General features: G+C 26.7%; 2 protein-coding genes across 2 annotated transcripts; both read right to left on the bottom strand.

Moving 5' to 3' along the window:
• Nucleotides 1-1356: 1356 nt before the first annotated feature.
• LOC125371311 (short chain aldehyde dehydrogenase 1-like) lies at nt 1357-2928 on the bottom strand. The gene is made up of 2 exons (XM_048379984.1): nt 2748-2928; nt 1357-2514 (listed from the first exon to the last, which is right to left on the bottom strand). Exons 1-2 carry the CDS (start codon nt 2783-2785, stop codon nt 1749-1751), a joined length of 804 nt encoding a protein of 267 aa, XP_048235941.1. The 5' UTR covers nt 2786-2928; the 3' UTR covers nt 1357-1748.
• Nucleotides 2929-6437: 3509 nt separating this feature from the next.
• On the bottom strand, nt 6438-7669 carry LOC8259769 (short chain aldehyde dehydrogenase 1). The gene is made up of 2 exons (XM_025158232.2): nt 7482-7669; nt 6438-7348 (listed from the first exon to the last, which is right to left on the bottom strand). Exons 1-2 carry the CDS (start codon nt 7517-7519, stop codon nt 6583-6585), a joined length of 804 nt encoding a protein of 267 aa, XP_025014000.2. The 5' UTR covers nt 7520-7669; the 3' UTR covers nt 6438-6582.
• Nucleotides 7670-22570: the final 14901 nt, after the last annotated feature.

Here is a 22570-nt window from a genome sequence, read left to right as displayed (position 1 = left end):
TTATTAAATTATATTTATAAATTTAATTTTATAATCAAAATAATAATAACAGTTGTGAAACACACGGATAAACAACTAACGTAGCAAAATACCCGAGCGTCCTTAAGCCATCATAATATTGAATAAAAAGAAATGAAAAGAAAAAAGCAGTTTGATTGCGGTTGCAGAATAGTCCCCTGTTCTTCAACTTCCACTTCCACTCCGCAGATTTTGATTTGTCAATTTATTATTACAAAAAGTGAAATTTCTATATATGAAGTGAGAACAAAATTCCTGTGACAATCACCTCTCAAACTCCTAACCTTGAATATCTCTTACAGATCAGATTTTCTACATGAAAAAGGTTTCAAAGACGAGTAAGCCTATCTGTAAGTGGACTTTGAATTTTATTTAATTAATTAATAATAATAATAATAATAATAAAAGTTCTTTTTTATATTGAATTTGTGTTTGAATAGTCCAGCTTGTATTTTCTTTTTCTTTTCACCAAACCATTTCGATTTTTTAAGTACTAATCTCTAGTATGCACATTTTGATTGATCATATTACTTGAAAGACTTTATAGACCAATGACTTCAAATAATAATAATAATAAAGAATATATCTCTACAAATTGATTTTTCTATATGTGAAGAGAAGGGAGATTCCTGTGATAGTGACCTCTCAACTCATAATTTTGATTGTGGTTTGCATATTTTATTTTTTAATCATTATTTGGTGTCAATATAAATTTCAAATGATTATTAAGTTAAATTGAAATTTAAATTATTAAAATAACTAATTAAAAAATTTTAAATATTTAAATATATATTTTACTTTTAAGTTTAATAATTTAATAAATATTTTCTTATTTTAGAAAATAAAAATTAAAAATAGAAAATTGGATGGCAGGTTCTTCAATCCTCAATAGGGCATCACTTCACTTGGACTATATTGTTTACCTATTGAATAAGAGCGCGGGTCTAATATGAAAATCGACAAATTCTTAAATATACTCAATATACTACATCATTCGTAACTAAATTGATTATACAGTGATATGTAGCTTCATTTATTAATTGTTAAATTTTTATTATTTAAGTTTTAATTATAAATTTTTTATAGTAATAAATAAATCAAGCAATGAAAATGTAATAATTAATAAATGAAATCAAATATGATCATGTAATTGATTTATAATCTATGAATGATAAATCTACCTGATAAGTTTTCGTAAAAATTAAATTTCATTTCTGACTGAAATGGAGCAAATGTGTCTGAGAATCTTAGCCTAGATTGGCGTGGAGGCTAAGTATTCATCATCCGGATGTCCAATCACTTAAGTTTCACTATTGCTGAATAAATCAGTTGAGATCATTGACAACAAGTTTTCATTGCATTTCTATGAATGAATCTGATGTGAAGATGCACTGAATACAGCCATTTCACAGGAAAATATGACCAGATGGTGATACATGTGATTTTAATTGAAAATATGCAATGTCGTGACAGAGTATAACACAAGGTAAATTTTACCCTCTATTATCATTGGGTGATATTTTAATTATCCTTATGAATATATAGAAACAACATCAAGACCATTATTCGTTCTTGTGCTACTGAAATTCTTCAAAAGTAAATAAGACTTTCAGGAGTTCTGTTTTTCCCTTCTTTTTTTCTTTTTTTTAACTTCCAGCACTACCAAGCAATCACTTAATCGCCTGATCTTTTGAATTGTAATATAGCAAGAGTTCTCAGGTAATCAGAAATTATGGCTTTGCCAAGCTTGCAGCTCCATCAACTACAAGGTTCAACCCACTAACGAATTTAGACTCATCACTTGCAAGGTATAGAGCTGCTTCTGCTATATCATTAGCCGCTAGTGTTACCTCTTTCAGACATGCAATCCCAGAAGCCATTGCCTGCACTTGCTCAGCATTCAGACCCAGTCCTGTAGTAGTCATAGAAGTTGGGACATGAGCAGGCGATATACAATTTACTCTAATACCATACTTCCCCAATTCTACAGCTAAATTCTTAGTTAGCCCAACGACAGCATGCTTCGACGCTGTATAAGCATGAGGTCCTCCATAGAAAATGGAAGCAGCACTTGAAGTAAATAGAATACATCCTTTCTTTTCAGGAATCATCACTCTTGAAGCATGTTTGGCACCCAGCAGTCCACCATAGACGTTTACATCGAGAACTCGCCTGAAATCTTCACGCTCTATCGATGCTATTCTTGAATCAACATTGCCTAGAATACCTGCGTTGTTGAACATTATGTCGAGCTTTCCGTGTAATGAAATTGCTGTATTGACAGCGTTTTCGACATCTGATTCATTAGTAACATCGCAATGAACATAGGAAACTGGCTGTCCGAACTCATCCTTGATTTGGGCAGATATAGATTGACCCAGATCGAATTGGACATCTGCGATCACAATCTTAGCACCATGCTTGGCAAACAGCCTCGCTGTGCTCTCTCCTAAGCCACTAGCACCACCGGTTATCAAGGCTACCTTGCCCTGTAACCTGCAGGAAGAAAAATCTGTGTTGGCCTAATATCCTAAATGGTCGATTGGTCAAGGTCTGTTTCGCAGTGCAAGAAATAAAAATTGTATATCACATATACCAGGAGGTTAAAAGTTCAAACCTGACAATACCTTCCCTGTTAAGGATTTACAATATACCAGGAAATTAAAGAATAAGAATGATGCATATAAATTAAGACACCAGGGTAGATGAGGAAGATTGTATTTGCTAACCTCTTGGCAACAGGAGCTTCCAAGGAAGTGCCTTCCATGCGCTTTAGTTTAGAATATGATCGTTGATAATGGATTTGGGGGGCAGCGCAGGTGTTTCAGGCTAGTGTTTCTTAGTAGAACTAGATGGAAGTGACAAAACACCACAGGAAAGGCAAAAATAAAGTACTATAAATTACGTTAAATTCGCATATGACCATTAAAACTTGGTATATTAAGTATTAAGCGGTCAAGAATGGACAACTAATCTTTTTTAACTATACTTTCTTGTCAAAGAAAATTAACGCTAACTTTTAGTAATTTTTTTCAGATAAAAAGTAATGTATAGCTACAAACCGCGATAAAAAATATATCTGATCATTAAATAGCCTCGATTTATAAGAATCCAATGACTTTATATTAATTGGTCATCATTATTATGTTATGGGTATTTGATAGTGTATTCTTAATTTCAAAATTTGACCGTTAAATCGCGATTTAAGAAGTTATTAATTTGATAATATCGATTTAAAAGTCAAATGACATTTTGAGTTGTTAAACTCTAAATCCATATAATCAAATATGATAAATATAATAATAGTACTGATAGATGAAAATTGCTAAATCTTTTTCAACTGAAACTTATTAAAATGCATAAAAATCCGTGATAAAAATCTTTTTCAATTGCATATTTCTCAAAATTATAATTTCTTTTATAACTAAAAATCCATAAGTTATTAATTTATACAAAATCAACCATAATTTCATAGAATTATATAATAAGAGATTGTCATTTTATAAGAAATAATTTTTCTATATTTATGAAAAATTATATTATTTTTTATTAACTTAATTTAGCGATTGTGATTAAATGCATTGGAGATCAAGGGTAAACAAAATAAAATAATCCTACTTTTGCTTAAAACAAAATAATAATGGAACCTTAGCAGTATTAAATGTTTGAGGGACGCTTCAATTATCAAATATTTAAATATGAAATATTTAAATTATATTTTTCTCTTTATCGAGATATAAAGAACATAAAATAATAATACTAATAAATAAGTATTATTTTATAAAATTTAAAATTTTATTTTATATTAAGCAAAGGTAATTTCTATTTTTTTCCATGTCTTTTTACATATTATTTTTATCTTTTAATATTTAAGAAATTATATTTTTCATCATTTTATTGTATAATTTTATATTAAAAATTCCTTTTACCAGAATTTCTATTACACGAAAAGCAAGAATTTTCCTTAGTTTTTTACTATGTAGTCCTGACTTTTTGTATGAGAAATGAGAAGCCGCCTAGAGTCTAGAAACAAATAAGTGAAATTTCTAGGATGGCTTTTGGTATTCATAAAGTTTCTTTAAAGGGAAATAATTGTTCACAAAATTTGAATTCTTGATTTTTTTTATTATTAAAAATTAGTAGTCTTCGACGTCAAAAGTTTCGTGCACCAGGGCATGGTGGCGGCCCAGACCATTTTTAGAAAAATAAAAAGAAATCATCAGGACATCCGGCATCGACATTAGCATGAGTGGTTTTAACGTTTGAAGTGAAACTGAAGATAACATAGTTGGTTGTCTCATGTCTGCTAAAACACTCAAAACTACACTCTGCCCTCACCTTATTGCAATTGTCGTTCTCATTAGGAATAAGGTCCAAATAGGCTCTTGAACTTTGCAGGCAGGACCAAATAGGCTCTTTTAATCTTTTTGGATCATTTTAACCCAAAATTCATTATTTTTGGACAATTTAGCCTTTTTTTTTTTTGGATAAACAAAGAGCGTGAATACACTTTTTCCAGTTTATTAATTAAAAGTAAATAAAAATAATATTATTTATTATTTATCAATAAAATTTAATTAAGATTATTTTTTTCCTCAAACTTTTTCCTCTTCATCGCTCTCTATACTAAACCATATCCACTATCTTCTATGCTCCTTCAATCCACCTTTTGCTCTTCCTTCTCCGGTTACTCAACTTTTCTACAACCATTGAATCTAATGATTCACCATCACTAGAGAAAGTTGTATATTCAAACTGTTGGATTTAACTATAAACCATTATCAACACCAACAAACATGTAAACAAAAACTTCATATCAATAGTTTTGTCTTCATTTTGTGTTGGGACAGGAAGGCAACAGTTGCAATAGTAACAACGTTACTAGCACCAGCACTGAAAAAAGAATTAAATTGATCCATAACTGATAAGTATTTGATTAAAATAGTCCAAAAGGATGTATTTGGCCTTACTCGTAAAGTTCAAGGGCCTATTTAGACTTTCTTCTTTGTCATTACGTTGGGAGAAGTTTCAGTCGGGTTTTTCTTTCTTATTCTTCTTTTTTTTTTTCTTAATTTATTTTAATACAAACAAAAGCTATTGATAAAATTATTAGGGGAAAGAAAATTAAAAAAAAAAACTGACTCTTTGTAGGTGATTGCTCTGTTCTGCAATTAAAAAATAAAATTGTAAGTGATAATGTTGGTTTTGGCATGGCTAGTGATGTGGGTGATTTGAGTCTTGGCATCGCTAGTGATGAGGGCAATTTGAGTCTAACCAGATGTGTTCATGTAAGTAGGGTGGCTGCAGCGGTCGGTAGGATGGCTGTAATGCAAGTGATTTACAGATGAAGATGGATTGTAGGAAACAATGTGTTTCGATTCTTTGGCTAAAATGCATCGTTTCAATAGTTAGGCCATGTGTCTTGTGTTTTATTTGTCTTTGACTTAATTAAGACTAGTGCCACGGATACATATCTTTGCTTTCGAAATGCCATACTGGTTTTTTTTTTTTTTCAAATATGTAGGAATCCTATAATTGAGAAGTAATTAAAACAATAGTGATTGATGTGAAATTTTAAATGAATTGGATTTATTATAAATAAAAATAAATTCTCAAAGAACATGGGTTTTAATGAAGTTTGACCCTTTTTTTTATAAAAGTGAATTTGATTTTAACTACATAAAGTTTAAGATGACCCCAGGATAAATTACAACTCAGCTAACATTCATAAACAACTCTGATTTATTGAAGACAACCCCAGGATAAGTTACAACTCAGCTGACATTCATAAGCAACTCTGATTTGTTGAATCTTTTAACAGTAAGAAAAAAAGAATTAAAGTGTGTAGGAAAAGAAGTATCAACTTGGAAATTTTGAATTTGAATGCATAAAATTATTTGAGAAACTTTGTGATTCAGCTGATGAATGTAACTGATAGCTAACAATTGCTTCATATAAATATTTGATAAATGTTTTGAGAGATTGTTAGTTAGCAAAATAATTATAATGAGTTTGAATTGGTTTATGGTAGACTATACAATTAGAAAATTAAAGAATTAATTAAATAAAATAGAAATTGTGATAATAATAATAATAAAATATTTGTTAACGCATAACCAGTTATTTCAAAAAAAAAATATCTAGCTATTTTTTAAAATTTTAGATAGCTATTTAATCAATTATATGCACTTTATATCATAAGTTATAAATTATTTTTTTTAATTTTATAGATCGGAGATAATTTGATCATTTAATGTGTTTATTTCAATTGTGACAAAAGATATAAAATAATTAATGATAAAATGGAGTACAAATAACTCTATGCGTGACAAATACTTATTCTTTTTTTAAAAAGGATGTAAACTTTTTTAAAATACAAGAAAGTATTTTAGCTGATGTAGAAATACCAAATAAGGAGCTGATTAAACAGTAGGTGTTCAGACTTTATTTCAGCTATCAATTGCTGACAAGAAGAGTTTACCAAATACTTGAATAGAATTGGTTGATAAAAATGTACTCCCATCGGCTAAACCAAACACCCTCTAACTCTTTGCATATCAAAAGTTACATCCTTGGGAGACATGCAGCTCCATCAACCATAAAATTCATTCCACTAACAAATTTGGATTCATCACTTGCAAGGTATAAAGCTGCTTCTGCTATATCATTAGCCTCTAATGTTACCTCTTTCAAACATGCTATCCCAGAAGCCAATGCTTGCACTTCCTCTACTTTCAGCCCCGTTCCTGCAGTCATCAAAGGAGTTGGGACATGAATAGTTGAAATACAATTAACTCTTATTCCATATTTCCCCAATTCTACAGCTAAATTCTTAGTCAGTCCAACAACAGCATGTTTTGATGCTGTATAAGCATATGGCCCGCCATATATAACTGAAGCAGCACTTGCAGAGAATAGTATGCATCCTTTCTTTTTAGGAATCATTACTCTCGAAGCATGTTTTGCGCCCAAGAATCCACCATAAACATTTACGTCCATAACTCGCCGGAAAGCTTCATGTTCAGTTGATGAAATACTTATATCAGGAGGGCCTCCTATGCCTGCATTATTGAACATTATGTCGAGCTTTCCATGTAATGAAACCGCTGTATTGACAGCATTTTCGACATCGGTTTCAGTAGCAACATCGCAGTGGACATAAGACACTGGTTGTCCGAACTCTGACTGGATTTTCGCAGACACAGATTGACCCAACTCGGATTGGATATCTGCGATCACAACCTTAGCACCGTTCTTGGCGAAGAGTCTGGCAGTGCTCTCGCCTATGCCACTAGCACCTCCTGTTATCAAGGCTACTTTGCCTTCTAACCTGCATATACAAACAAATTTCATCAGGGAAATGTCCCCTAGTAAAAATTTCTAAGATACCCGGAAAGAATAATTAAGGAGTATGGATTATAACATAAAGTAGTGTAGATCAGGAAGATTTTGTATTTGCTTACCTCTTGGAAACAGGAGCTTGCAAGGAAGAGCCTTCCATGTTCCTTTGTGGGTGAAATTAGCTTAGAAGATTAGTGATGGCAATTGATACAATGATATGTAAGGCAGCTCAGATGTTTCAGGTCACTTATAGGAGAATCGGATGGAAGTGACAAATAAAGAAATTTCTTAGAAAATGAACCATAAATTATGTGTCTTAATTAAAGAAAAATTAATATTTGTTAGTTTAATAAGTCACTCATACATACCGCTCACTATCTTGTGTAAGAATTTTCCAAATAACTGATAATCTGTCAACGATAAGCAATATTCTTCTTAATTAATCTTCTGGTCAAACAAAAGGTGCTTGACTGGAACCCATTGGAGGGGATGAACGTTTTGTTTTGTCAATCTTCTAGTCAAAAGAAGTATACGAATGAATCTCTTTCAGGAGATCTCTTCCGCTGTGTTGTTGACTAATAATTATTCATTCACATACTAATCTTAAAGTGCTTTTTCCATATTTAAAATAAATTATTTAAATCTTATCCATTTTTCATATTACCTATATTATTATGATTATGAAGATTAATTTCGTAAATCTTAAGTAATATTATATTAAAATAACATATTAGTAGAAATTTAAATTTATTTCCTATATTATTGTGATTTTGTATACTTCCTTGAATTTTCTTTCGAAAGCACCGGTGACATCTTTAGTCAACGCCTACTTTTTACTCATGCAACATATCACGGACTTATAATATTAAATTTTAGTTAATGCTATTTTATTTCTTATTTAATTATTTATTCCTCTATTATTTATTTTAAAGTAAACACTTATTAAATATTACATTTAAACTAAGTTACAAAATAGGTTTTAAATTTAAATTAAGTGAAAACATATTTATTTCATAAAATAATAACAAATACTAATTATATATCAATATCTGTTAAATATTATTGAATGAATACTATTTTCTGATATTTTCTATTTGGGCATATGTTGTTTAATATTTTAATTCTAAAATAACTACTTACAAAGTTTGAATAAATACTAAATCGTCAAGATTCGTAAACTCTAATATTTTTCTTAAATTCAATATTAAATTAGAAGACAATTTGAACATATATCAACTATAGATTAAAATATAATTAAAATATATAAAAAATAGATCCCATTTCATAAACATATACTAAAAATTTAAAAAAGTAAATACCAAACATGTAATATTTACAAAAAGAGGATCCAGTTTCCTAAAAACTAAAAGAGTTATTATATTTAGGAATAAAGTCCAATTTGACCACTAACTCTATTGCTCTGGTTCAATTTAGTTCTTTTTTAAATTTTTAAATATTTTAGCTGAAATTTTTGTATATTTAATTCAAATTAGTTCTATTTTTACAAAAATGAGAATGAGTTACACACTCTAAAAAGAGAATAGATAGAATAAAAAATAAAAAATTAATTTCTAATATTAAATTATTTAAAATAAAAATATATATTAATATTTAAATATAATATAATAAAAAATAAATATTGCTATAATATTCTTACTGTTTATTTATTAATAATGACACTGAAGGAGACAGTTACAGTAGTAGTGGTACCGAGGGCAATGAAGATGAGAGCAATTTTAGCGAGAATAATGGTGGTAATAACTATTTATTGCTTAATTAAATCAATTGTACTAAAATTATAAAATAGTTTTTAAATAATATTATAATTTTTAATTATTTTTTATTTTCAAGTGAGAGTGACTCCCATCCTCTCTTTTTTTTTTTTCAAAATATGGTTAATTTAAACCAAATATATAAAGGTTTGAACTAAAAATTTCATAAATTTAAAAAATGACTAAATTGAGCCTGTATGATAAGATTAGTGGCCAAATTGCCATTTATTCCTAATATTTATTAGACAGACTTGAGCATATAAATATAAGTCCTGCATGCCCTAATGACTAAATTATAAGCGAAACACTAAATTTTTTGTTTTGTTTATCAAATTTACGGATTTTTTTCATTTTTAATGTGCCAAAATATCAAAAGTATAATTTGTTTAATTCTTTTAAATTTAGGATTTTTGTTGATTTTTTGTTATCTTTTAGTTGTTTTTGGATAAAACAACTGAAAAAAAAAAACTACATTGTAAATTAAAAAATCAAAAAATTAAAAAACAGTATTTTTTTTCTAAGATGCTTTTTTTATTAATTTTAAAATATATTTAAAAAATCTCTGTAATATTTTTCTTGAAATATTATGTTATATTTAGGCTAACCGGTTGAGCCTGTTCAAAAGAACAGGTTCAGATTATTGGGCCAAATCCAAACTTAGGTATAAAATTCTCAAACTCGCCCATCAAACTTACAAATTATATTTTTAACAATTTCTTTAAAATAAAAATAAAATAAAATAATTTATAACAGATAATATTAAAATTTAAGTTTATAATTCTATCTTATCATTAAAAATTTATGTTGCAGCTATGGACACAGAGTGCAACTCTAGCAATAGTGATTATGTATCTGGTTCGTTCTCTGGGATTAGTCCAATGTGGCTAGGTATGTTCAACTTCCTTTTTATGATTTACTTGTGATTTTAATTCTGAGTTTTCGTTTATAGAAGTCTACTCTTTTTTTATATTTGTTTTTTAAAGTTTATAACTCTATCGTATCATCAAGAGTTTTATCTAATTTAGAAGTGTAATTATTTAAATTTTACATATATATACATCTCCATATAATCTATAAAATATTGTACTTTATTATTTTATTTTTATTTCAATTTATTGAGTAATTTTCCGTATTTTCTAATTACATATATTTTGAAACAAAAAATTATTAAGTTTTAAGGATTTTGGACAAATTTAAACTCTCAGAATATTATAAAAACAGGAGATCAACAAACAGATTTACTTAAAAGATTTTCATATCAATTAATATATTTATTTATTATCTAAATATATTAATAAGAAATTATCTACGCACAGCGTGGAAATATCGAATCTAGTTATTATCAGTGTAAATAGAACATCATTCATCACTACTCGGAGAAAATTACTCCTTTCTTTCTCAGCTTTGGTTGCCGTAAGACAAGACAACTATTAAATTAGTTTTACGTGATCTTAGTGGCGGTTCACGGTTCCAATTTTATGGGAATTGGTCTTTGGGCGTTGGAATCAATCAGTTTCAGTTTAAGAAAAAGGCTTGAATTAAAATTCACCATTTCTTTTTATGTAGAATTTAGAATTTAATATAAAATAATATTGAAAAATTAGATATTGTGTCAAACAAGTCTTTATAAAAAAACAAAATTAGAGTATAAATAACGGAATTATAGAATTTATAAACTGGTACAAAATAATATTAAAAAATATAGAGATTTGGTTAAATAATGGAATTGTAAAATTCAAAAACTAATACAAAATAATATTGAAAAAAACTGAAGGTTGTGTTAAATAAATTTTTATAAAAGAAATTAGAGAAAACGTAATTTTACATTATAGAATTATAGAATTTAGATTAATGTAAAGTAATATTAAAAGCAGTATAAATAATGCAATTTTATATTTTTTTAAATATTGGAATCAGAACCGTCGATTTCTGATCCATCTAAGGGAACCTAAAATTAGTACCCCACAATTTCGGATCAGTTTGAGCTTAGTAATGGACTGATTTTAACCAGTCCAGTTCCAATTAAGAACTCGACTAGCCCATGGTCAACCCTATGTGATCTATCTAATTTGGATTTAAGTTTTTTTTTTTTTTTTTTTTTTCTTCTGGGGTTTCTTTCATAAATGCTAGGAAACATAAAATAATTATAAAAATACCCACAAAATTTGTTAACAACAAAAATATCCAAAAGAAGATTTTATTTACAAAAATAACTGATATATGTTGGATATATTTTAAAATATATATATATACGTCCAATATATTTTTGACAAATAATAAATTTAAAACACATTATTTTTTTATAAAATATCGTTACATTTTATTTGATTTTGTGATATCTGTGATGACTAAATAAATAAAATTAAAAGGTATTTTCTAATTTAAAGGTTTAAGAATATATTGAGAATACTATATCTGAAAAATGACATAAATTACTACAAGATAAAAAGTATGTGTTGAATATATATTAAAGAGAAAAAATATATACATAAATAAAATAAAATATAGGTTGATTTTTTAATTATATTTATGTTTAAATACTAATGATATGAAATATCAATTTCTTTCAATATTAATATTTAAATGAATAATTTAATTAATATTTGTATATATTTTGAAGAAATAAAAGTAATGTAAAATATTAATAGAAATAAAAATAAATAACAGTAAAATATTTATATTTAACTAAAATTATTATACATTAAGTATAAGTTATCTTAACTTTTTCTAAATAAAATAAAATATAAACTCAAAAAATGTTGAACGGCAAAAAGCATATATTTACTAAATAATAGTATATTTTAAATTTCTAAAAGTTTTTAAATATTTATTAAAATATGGTATACGTTAGGTATCTGTAAAGTATTTAAAAATATTTTTAAAAAAATGAAAAAAAAAAGGTGAAAATGAATAATTCTAAAAATTGCAGTGGGTAATTTTGAAAAAATAGAAAAATGGAATACTTTTGTGTTTCTTTTTAGAAAATGGATAAATAGTTAAATTTTCTTTTTCTTTTTTGGATGTGTGTTGGACTTGAAATGTTTTGATGGGCTTGTGGTGTTTCGGATTGTGTTTCTGGGCAACATGTTTTGTTGAAGGTTGGTTACTTTGAATATTTTAGATAGGTCTTGGGCAAGCTTGATCCCTTGAAGCATTTGTAGTTGGAATATTATATCGCAAAAAAGAATTTAAAATTTTATTTTTATAATTTTTTAATTTCAATTTGTATGATTTTTTATCTTTTAAACTTCACTAAAAAAAATTAAAAGAATATTTTTTAATTTATAATTTTATCAAACAAGTCAAATGATATAGATTTATCATTTTTATTTTGTATCTTCATATTTGGTATTCATTAATTGGTGGATATTATATATACTATTTATAGCAGTTAGTGTGTTTTGATGATAATGAAGAGGTGCGTTTCAAAAGATACACACTTGTATGGATACAGTTAAAAAATATAAAAATAAAATTAAAATAATTAGTTAAGAGTGTCAAAAAGAATAATACCTTTGTGTTTATAATGGCTATTTAAATTTTGAGACAATGAATATTTAAACACTTCTTGGTCGTTTAGTTAAGCTAACACCTTAATTTTAAATACTTATGAGCAGGATGTATTGAATGAAGTAACATGTGAAACAATGTCTAAATATCATAAAAAATAAAAATAAGTTGAATCTATTAGATTTTGTCAAACATCAAAATGTTAAAGTGGTCAATTTGATAAAATTTATATATACAAATAGACATTTTAGCTTTAGATTTATACAACAACAAAAAAATAGATAAAAATAAGGATGAATATGATATTGTTGTAATTTTATTAAAAAAATATCAAAAAATATAATATAGTTAAAAAAATGTATGAATTAATTTTTTTCAAATATCAGGCCGTAAAATAAAAAAAATTTACAAATTATATATTAAAAAAAAACTCCATAATATAACCATTGTAAGGTGTTCTGTCCTCTTACTCGGTTATAAGAAAATATTAGGCGCATTCGTTTTGTTTCTTTTCTAATTTTTCAATAAGGCAATCCGATCTGCCTCTTTAATAATAAAATATAGAGTTATTTTTAATGAAATAAATTGGAAAATTAAATGAAATTAACAAGGGGGTTAGCAAGCCAAAATAAAAACTTATAGGGATTAATTGATGCATGTCTCTATTTCAATAAAATTTTAGTCAGGAGCGAATCCACTTGTAATAAAATAACAAGTAAGAAAGTGTCAAAATAGACAAATATTTGCCTACCTTACAATGATTAGGCCACCAATGATTGTATCCTCTAAGTCAGCACATTTGAGTTGAGAAAATTTATCTTTTGATTTTTCGTTAGTTTTTTCTTCCCCTTTTTTTTTTTTTTTTTGTTTTCCTGTAATGGCATTTTACAGAAGTACAGATAGCTTTTGCTCGTGCTGCTTATTGCTAATGATATCCACCTATGTGCACATGTCATTACACTTGTCCAACCTTGCTGCCAATTTTTAATTTTCTTTTCTTTTTATTTGAGGAAACCCAAATAATCTTCATTTAATTATTTAATTGTTAAAAGTTTTATTTGTAAGACATGCTAAAATTATCTTTAAGATCCTAAATAGTATCCCCAAACTCAAATTTTAAAATCATATACAAATGGATTATGATTGTGAAATTGCCTATACTTCAAGGTCAATATGTACTTTATTCATATGCATAAATCTACAAAAGATAATCTATTTTTAAATCTCATCTAATAATTAATAATTTTATATTTAATTGTTGTTTGATATGTCACAAATGAGGTAAGCTTATCATGAACTACTCAAATCTAGCTTGATAAATATTTAATTGGAATTATTAGTTTACTGATTTATTTTTTCTTTTTTGAAACCGCAGAGAAGATCTTAATGTTATAGTAAAAGTATTAATAGTTTGATTGTTAATATATATATGTTTGTTATTTAAATATCTAATAAGTTTAAATTATAAGTAACTATAAATGAAAAGAATGATACTCAGCTTGACTCCTTTCAATAACATTATATCTACTTCCAAAGTTTGGTTCAGCTCAACTTATCTCGCAACACTACTGCATGAATTAATGGTACTAAAAAATAATAAGCAGCTTTATAAAAATAATAATAATAATATACAGCTCACCATTTGGTTTTCGGGATATAAACTCAAAGAAGATTAGTTATAAAGAACTGCACTAATTTAATTGTATGAATAAAGTATTGAAGAATATCTAAGCACCCACTTAATTAGTTAAGACAAAGAATAGGTAAACACTAATCCACTTGCTTAGTGCCAATCCCACATTTAATCCACGCTGATTACTTTCAACTAATATTTTCTATTAAAGTGACAAAAAGGCATTAGTTCTTATTTCATTAACAATTAACGTTATATTCACCATTAGATCTTATGTCTGAAAACTAATGTTGTAATACATTGCCATTATCTAAGGGGTAAATTACTCAGACGGTCCTCCAAGTTTACTCTATATATCACAATAGTTCTTAAATTTTATTTTGTATCACAAAACTCTTTAAATTCTGATTAAAGTATCACTAAACCCTTTTCTTTCATTGTGACAAATCAGCTAATTATTATTTTTTAAAATAAAACTCACATATCATTTAGTATGCCACACCAGCATAATAGGGCCAATAATATTTAAACATATGGCCCATTTTACAATTATAAAAGTACATTAAATTAACTTTTTCATTTTATATTTGACTTTTTCACAATCCAAACACCTTAAATCAAAATAAATCCAAACAATTGAAAACTAAATTTTAAGAAATTTATCACACCATGATCAGTTGAAAATAATCAAAATGATAAAAATGATCAAACAAAAAAAATAAAATCAAATCAAATAACCCCATCTTGAAAACATACATTCTGCGATTTGAAGATTGCTATGTCAAAGAGTTAACCAACTGAGAGCCCTACCATAAGTCACTTTTCTTCCCCCAATCTAATAAATCCAGACTCCGAGTAATGTTTGAACCCAACTAAGAGCTCTACCACAAGTCCCGTCATTTTTGAACCCTAACTCTGGTTAAGAGCCTGACTCTCTGCATGCTCCTCTGTCGCGCTACTCTTGACCTTTCTCGTCGCCGCTTTCGTTTCATCGGTTGTCGTTCCCTGTGTTTCCTCTGTTAATGTTGTTCGTAGGTTCAGGGAAATAATCCCTGAATGTTGGTCGACGTTGAGGTGTAGGTTGATTTCAAAAATATGGGTGACATTATATTTGGTCAGTTTCAAAAATTTGGGTGTAGAGCACCGTCGGTGGTGGAGGAAATGGCATGGGCAACGCTGTCTCTTTCATTTTGATTTTTTTTTTTTTAGTAATTTTCTTTTATGTTCTTATTATTAATTTTAATGCTATGTGATTAATTAAATTAGTTGAGTGTAATTTTTTATTTTAATAAAATATTAGTTGCTTTAATATTTTTAGTGCTAATATTCTGATATGGCGCATAATAATGATATGTAATTTTAAAAAAAAAAGATATTAGTTGGATTGCCACGTTATTTTTTTATTAAATTTTTAATAAAAATTAATGAAAAAACCCAATTAAATTTTTAAATATTTTATGATATAAATTAAAATATAAAATTATTATGATACACGTAGCAAATTTGAAGGATCATTTGTGTAAATTACCGCTTATGGGCGAGCAAAAGTTTATTAGCCTCACAAAAGAAAAGATAAACTCAAAAAGGAAATAAAAAAGCATTGATCGAGAAAAAAGAAGCAAAAAAGAAAAAAAAAATGAAGAAGCAAAGAAACATAAAAGAAATAGTGAATAGAAAGAACCACAAAATGGATGACTCGGATTGACAAAACCACAAAAACCTAAATAAAATAACAAAATCCCACATGATTTAGGAAATCTAATACACTTTCTTTTTTGTTTCCCCAAAAATGGAAATTCCAATTTCCTTTTATAGATTTTACTTAACTTTTCTTTAGCTTGACATGAATTAATACTTATATGGTACAATTTTGTTTAGCTCAAACAAAAGACAAAGTAGAAAGCAAGTAGATTATTACAATCCTTTTAATATATATATTTAGGACCAAATAAAATCTATGACTATGAAAAGATTATAATTCAATGAAGATTTGAGTACTTGAAATATTTTTTGGCCTTAATATTTAATTTTATAGATGAAATGATAAAAACCAAATATAAAATAAGTTAATATCTTGTCATATTATACAAATAAGATTGATGAGACAAAATAATACTGTAATAAAATAAAACATAACATAACATATATATTTTTTAAAGTTATATATACAAATATTACTATATAGAGAAATATTTTTTTGAGACGGGACTTAAATAATTTATAAATTATTATAATAAAGAGTTTATTCCTATTTATAATTTACCCAAATTGGAATCGTAATTTTTTATTTTTATATAAAAATTATTACTATAAAAAAATTTAATATTATAATGTCTAAATATAATATATATATATATATATATATATATATATTATTTTAAAAAATTTCAATTTCGAAATTGTTTATTAAACTATTTTACACTTAAATAAAGAGCTCGTTCAGTATGTAAAGTGTTTTGCAGCTAGTGTGAGATAGAAGGGGGTGGATGCACTAATATACAATATTTCTTTTTTCATTTTTCTGCAAAAAAACTATTTTCACATCTCAATTTAACCCCATAATTTAGGGTTCATTTAATGTGTAAAGTGCTTTGCAACTAATATGAAATAGAAGGAGAATGAATGCACTAATATACAATTATTTTTTTTCTCAAAGACACTATTTCTTCATTTCAATTCAAACTCATTAATTTTACGAATTGTGCCAAGAAATTAATATACCAAAAAGAGCCTTTACAATTTTATTTTTTTTAAAATTGCAATTGCCAATAAGTCCAAGACTTATATTAATTGAGTTATATACATATTTATTGATGTAATATATAAACTGTATAATATATATATATTAAAAAACAACGGATTAGTCTTTCTATCTAGTCTCAAGACTGGTGTTGCAGTGATCAGTTTAAATTCTATCCAAACTAGTGAGTCTTCGAATAACCCATCATAAGAAAAAAAAAAAATATATATATATATATATATATATATATATATATATATATCCAGGAGTCTCCCATCATCTCCCCCTCTGGCTGACAAAAAAAGAAGTACTCTCTCTTCCTTTTACTCCTAGCTTATGTCGTTCCAATCAACTTTAATTGTTCATTTGTTTGTTATTTCTTTAAAAAAATAAAAAAGATTGGTTCACAAATCCCGAGCTGATATAAGCTATAACATATCTTTACTTATGCACATCTCCTTCACACACACACACACACAAGGAAAAAGAAAAGTGACAGGCTTTATAAGATATCCATACGAAGCCAATACTATTTGGGTATAAAGAAATGGAAAAGGTCGCACGTCCTGATGTGGATTGCAAATCCAACAGCAAGAGCGATACATTAGCACCTTTTTCTACGTGCTCTTGCAAGAGATTTCCACTTGGAAATTTTCTTTTTCTCTTTTCATGCCAATTGGACACTATTTCGGCTATTGGAAATTTGACATGTGGAATATGTCATTTCCCTCATAAGAGTGGAGTTCTTTAAATAGAAATTATACATAATAAAGTTTTACTTTAAAAGTAGAAAGAGAGCAAAAAGGAATACAAAAAGGAGAATGCAAAAACAAAGAATTAAAAAGAAAAAAAAAAAAAAGAAGAAGCCATGAGACCTTGCAGGAATGGGTTAATAGCATGTTTGGACCCCTAAATTTACTCGAAAGGGGAAGGGGCAAAGCTCCAAAGAGTGCCCCCACTACTATTTTTTTCTCTTCCTTTGTTAAATCTATTTGAATGATTGGAGAGATTCAATGGACTAGTTCTGCTTGTTTATAAATCATTTGTCGTTGTATAAATAGGACATATATCTAAATTAGAAAAAAATTTCTAAATTAAAAGAATTAGACATACCAGTAATAAGAATATATGTGGGCACATAATAAAAAAGCTTAAACTTTTAAATATTTCTAATGATTAATTAATGTATTTTAATTTTTATTCTAATTATATATCATTGCTACACAGGTAGACACTTAGCTTAAAAATGGCGCTTATATTAAAATATTTATAAAAATTTGACGCGCGAATGATCTTTATCTTTGCGAAAAGTAATAAACTCAAGATTGGTTGAAATCATCAGAACCTATTTTTCTTGTCACTACTCACTACAGTCATGGCATGGCTTTACAAAGTACCTCTAAACATAAAGGAAAATTGGTACAAACCCAGAAAGTTTTTAGGTGCTGCATTCTATGTACAAGTGACATAATTATCCAAAGAGGAAAAAAAAAGAAAAGAAAAGCAAAGGCAGATAGCCTGTCAATTATGCAGTTTGCATTCTTCAAGAGGGAAAATTCATGTCCTGAGCTAACTAAATTACATTTAAAGACACCATAAATCAACAACCTTAAACAGTTGCATTTTTATTCAAGCTTGTGCTGTGTTGTGTGTCAGACACCAAAGGGAATAGTCACAAAGAAAAATCAAATATGTCCAAATAAATCCATTATTTTTTATTCAAATTATTAAAAATCTTACTCTTTTTTTTTTTTTTCATTTGTGAATGAATTTTTAATATTTAATGTGTTACATAACATATATAAAATATTTTTAAATGAAATAAATATTGTATTTGGAATAAATTATAGTAAGATAAAATTTATAGAAAAAGAAAACACAAAAGAAAAGTAATAGAAAATATAAAATAAAATAAAATTTAGCCTACTAACTTGCTGATACGAATTCATTTGACTTGTCCTTTTCACAAATTGACTTGTTTTACGAAGAAGAGCTGAAAGGTCGTTCCCTGTCATACTCACTATTTTTATTTTTATTTTATATCAGGAGTTTTTGAGAAATTATAGTTACTTACCATTCAAATATAATAAGAAATTATATGTAACAAAACTAATTATTAATAATAACAAAATTAACTACTATGTAATTATTTATTTTTTTATATGCCAATATTATATTGGTTATCATGAAAATCTTTTTTAAACAAAAAGAAAAAGGGAAAAATCAAGGAAATACATACTAGAACCTAAAGAAAAAAGACAAAAATAAAAAAAAATAAAATAACATGAAAAGCTTTAATGTCCAAGTCATGGCAAAGGTTTTCCAGGTTGGAACCCACGGCTGAATAAAGACAGTGAATCTTGTCTCATACTTCTGATTAATCCAATGATATTACCTACCTAATTGCGACATTTGTAATAAGCTACAAATATCAACAAAAACCAAACGCAAATCATGATTTGATGTACACCTAAATTAAATTATGGCCCCTAAACATATGTCACACTTCTTGAAGACTTCGTCTCCTCCTCTCTGCCCTCTCTTTTTTCTCCTCGCTCTCTTTTCCTTTTCGTAAAAAAAAGAAAAAAAAGAAATGGGTCTTAAAATAATTGCCTTTCATAGATATAATCTTCTTCTGTCAATGCCTTTAATTCAAGCCTTTCATTATTTCATATTGACAAAACAAAAATGTGTTTTTTATTTTAATTTATTTGCCAACACAATGAAGAATATCTTGAAGTTTGGCATCTTGTCATTAAATCATTTTAATTTTAATAACTTCCTAATATAATAATTAGTCGGTCACATAAATAATTATTCATAATTGATTACTAACTACATATAGATACTTTAATTTACCATCAAGTTTTTGCCCAGTTGTATACCTCAATATGTGAGGCTCCACAATTTTGATTCTTTTATATAGTTTTACCTCATTTTAGATAATTGAAAATTATAAATAGAATATTCAATATCATAAACAAATGAAAAGACAAGTCAAAATAAAATTGGTAAATGGATCAAAACAATATTGATTAATTATCTATTTCTTAGGACCAAAATTTATAATAGTATATACACCACAATAATACTATAATTTATTGATTCGAATATATATCTAATTATATCCAAAAATTTACTATGTATATAACAAAAGAAATGCGAAATATTAATTATAGCATACAAAGGTAATGTTGGGTATCAGCCGGCACAAAAGTTTCTAAAATCATCTTCTCCTTGTTGATTTGCAGCTTTAAGGTACCCATAAACCTATAATAATGACTAGTATTTCCCAATTTTGACCATAAAAATTATACATAAATACTTACTTAATTTGGAAAGAAAAGAATATTTATATATTCTAGCAAGCTTCCAAAATACTGGGAACATAAAAAAAAACATATAGCACAAATAATGTATTTATATCATCAAATTGGAAAACATCGTGTGAAATTATAAAATTAGTTAACAAGTCAAATGTTGTTGGAATATTAACCGGCATGCATGTATAATATTCTAATTTTGGCTAACTGTTTTTGCATCTTGATTAGACGCTCCAAGTTGAGACTTATTCCCTAATGATTAGAGAGTTAATTTAATATACAATGTATGTATGATCTTATAAATATATATAAAATTTTAATGTTAATATAGTTATATACTAAATTAATTATTTATTTACCAATCAATAAAATATATTATTTTTATTTATCACAAAGTTCTACCTATTCATAAAATTTAACAAGTGGTATTTAATAATATAAAGAAATTCATAAATAATTAAAAGTTGTATATAATTTACAAACAAGGACATTAAAACTAATAAATTTATTAAAATAATATCAATTAATTATTTATAGTTAAAAAACAGTTTTATGATAGTAGAGCACCACAACAGTACTCTAACATAACAACTCAAGTTTAAAAATTCTTATAATTACATTTCAATTTTCATTTTGAACCTTAAATTTTGATTAGGCTTAAGTCAAGCGGTACTATAGAATTTAGAAATTAATATATTATTTAGATTTTTGGAATAATATTATAAGATTATACTCATGGACATTTTTGTATTAATCTCTTCTATGAAAGCAATACAGAGGTCTTTCTTATGAATTATTGCTTAGTAAACAGAAAAAATCAAATTTAAAACCTTACTTAAATTAAAATATACATCTACATCTATCAATAAACCAAGTAAGTGAGAACATTATTATATATTAAAGCTAGGTAATCAGAATTGGTGATACCACTTAAGCGTAGTCATTAAGTAAAGTTACAAAGGAAAAAAGCTACCTCCGACAACCATTTATATTCAACAATGCCTATTGAGGCTGAAACCTGAAAAGCCTGATTACGTAGGAATTAATCATTAATATGGTCAATAATTCTCACCATTTATTTTGTCTACTTGATGCTTAACAAAATAAATTATTACCTAAAAAAGAAAGACAAAGAAAAACCCATATACCCCGTTCTCATTAAATCACATCATATATAAATTAAAATTTGAAAGTTTCCAATCAAAATTTTATATTTTACAGTAAAATCCCTCTATAATCATATTCTATATAATAAATTATCATATAATTATAAAAAATAAAATAAATTGATAAGAGATTGTTTCTTAGAACTATATCTATCTTTTATTAATCTCTATACATTAGATTTGACATTATGTTCCATTAATTAATTATTTTTGTGTATATTTACCTTTATACCATTTGCATTAAAGATAAGTAAAATAAAATAATAATTTTTAACTACACAATTAAGTTATAATTTAGTAAAAAATAATTTGATCTCAATATTGTTATGATTATAAAAAGATTTTATTATACTTAGTTTTTCTTTCTGTCTTGAGAGTTCTCGAGGTGAGAACCAAAATTGAATAATTTAATGCCTGAAGATAAATATATTTTAATTAATTTGACTGAATGGTCAAAACCATTGCCAAAATAGCTTAATCAAAACGCAAGAAATCAAAATAAAATATTTTAACATTGTGTGTTCTATCTAGGTAATTCACCAACAATTTATTGAACAAATAGCAAACCCTTTTTCAGGAATGTTCTATATGCTCTTGTAAGAGTATCTTTCGAACAGAAGTAAAATTCTGATCACCTAAATGAAGACTCTCATCAAAGAGTATGAGACCTATATGGTTCTCTTAAAAAGAAAAGAGGTACCATTTTGATTTACAATGGATATCTTTTTATTTAAAAAAAAAGAATGGAGGACTCAGATTAAATATGTAAATGTTAGTCTAGGGATGTTGGAATTGTCATTTTCTAGATTAGAAATTCAAAATCTAAACCAAATAAAAATAAAAATAAAAATAAACATAAGTGGTAATAAATTTAAGATTCTTTTTAGCTACTTTTAATATACGGTATTTGATTGTTGAATAAATGGTACTTATAGTTAGAGGTGTTTGTGAGACGGTTTGGTCGATTTAGAATCTACATGCTAACCCAAATCATATTAGTCGGGTTGTATTTATTTAAAACTGAATTTAATATTTAAAATTAAAAATCAATACTCATCAGTCTTTAA

The sequence above is a fragment of the Ricinus communis genome, chromosome 10 (genome assembly GCF_019578655.1).
Source record: "Ricinus communis isolate WT05 ecotype wild-type chromosome 10, ASM1957865v1, whole genome shotgun sequence".
Taxonomy (NCBI): domain Eukaryota; kingdom Viridiplantae; phylum Streptophyta; class Magnoliopsida; order Malpighiales; family Euphorbiaceae; genus Ricinus; species Ricinus communis.
The sequence above is the reverse complement of the archived record's forward strand: the minus strand, read 5'-3'. Positions and strand labels throughout refer to the sequence as shown.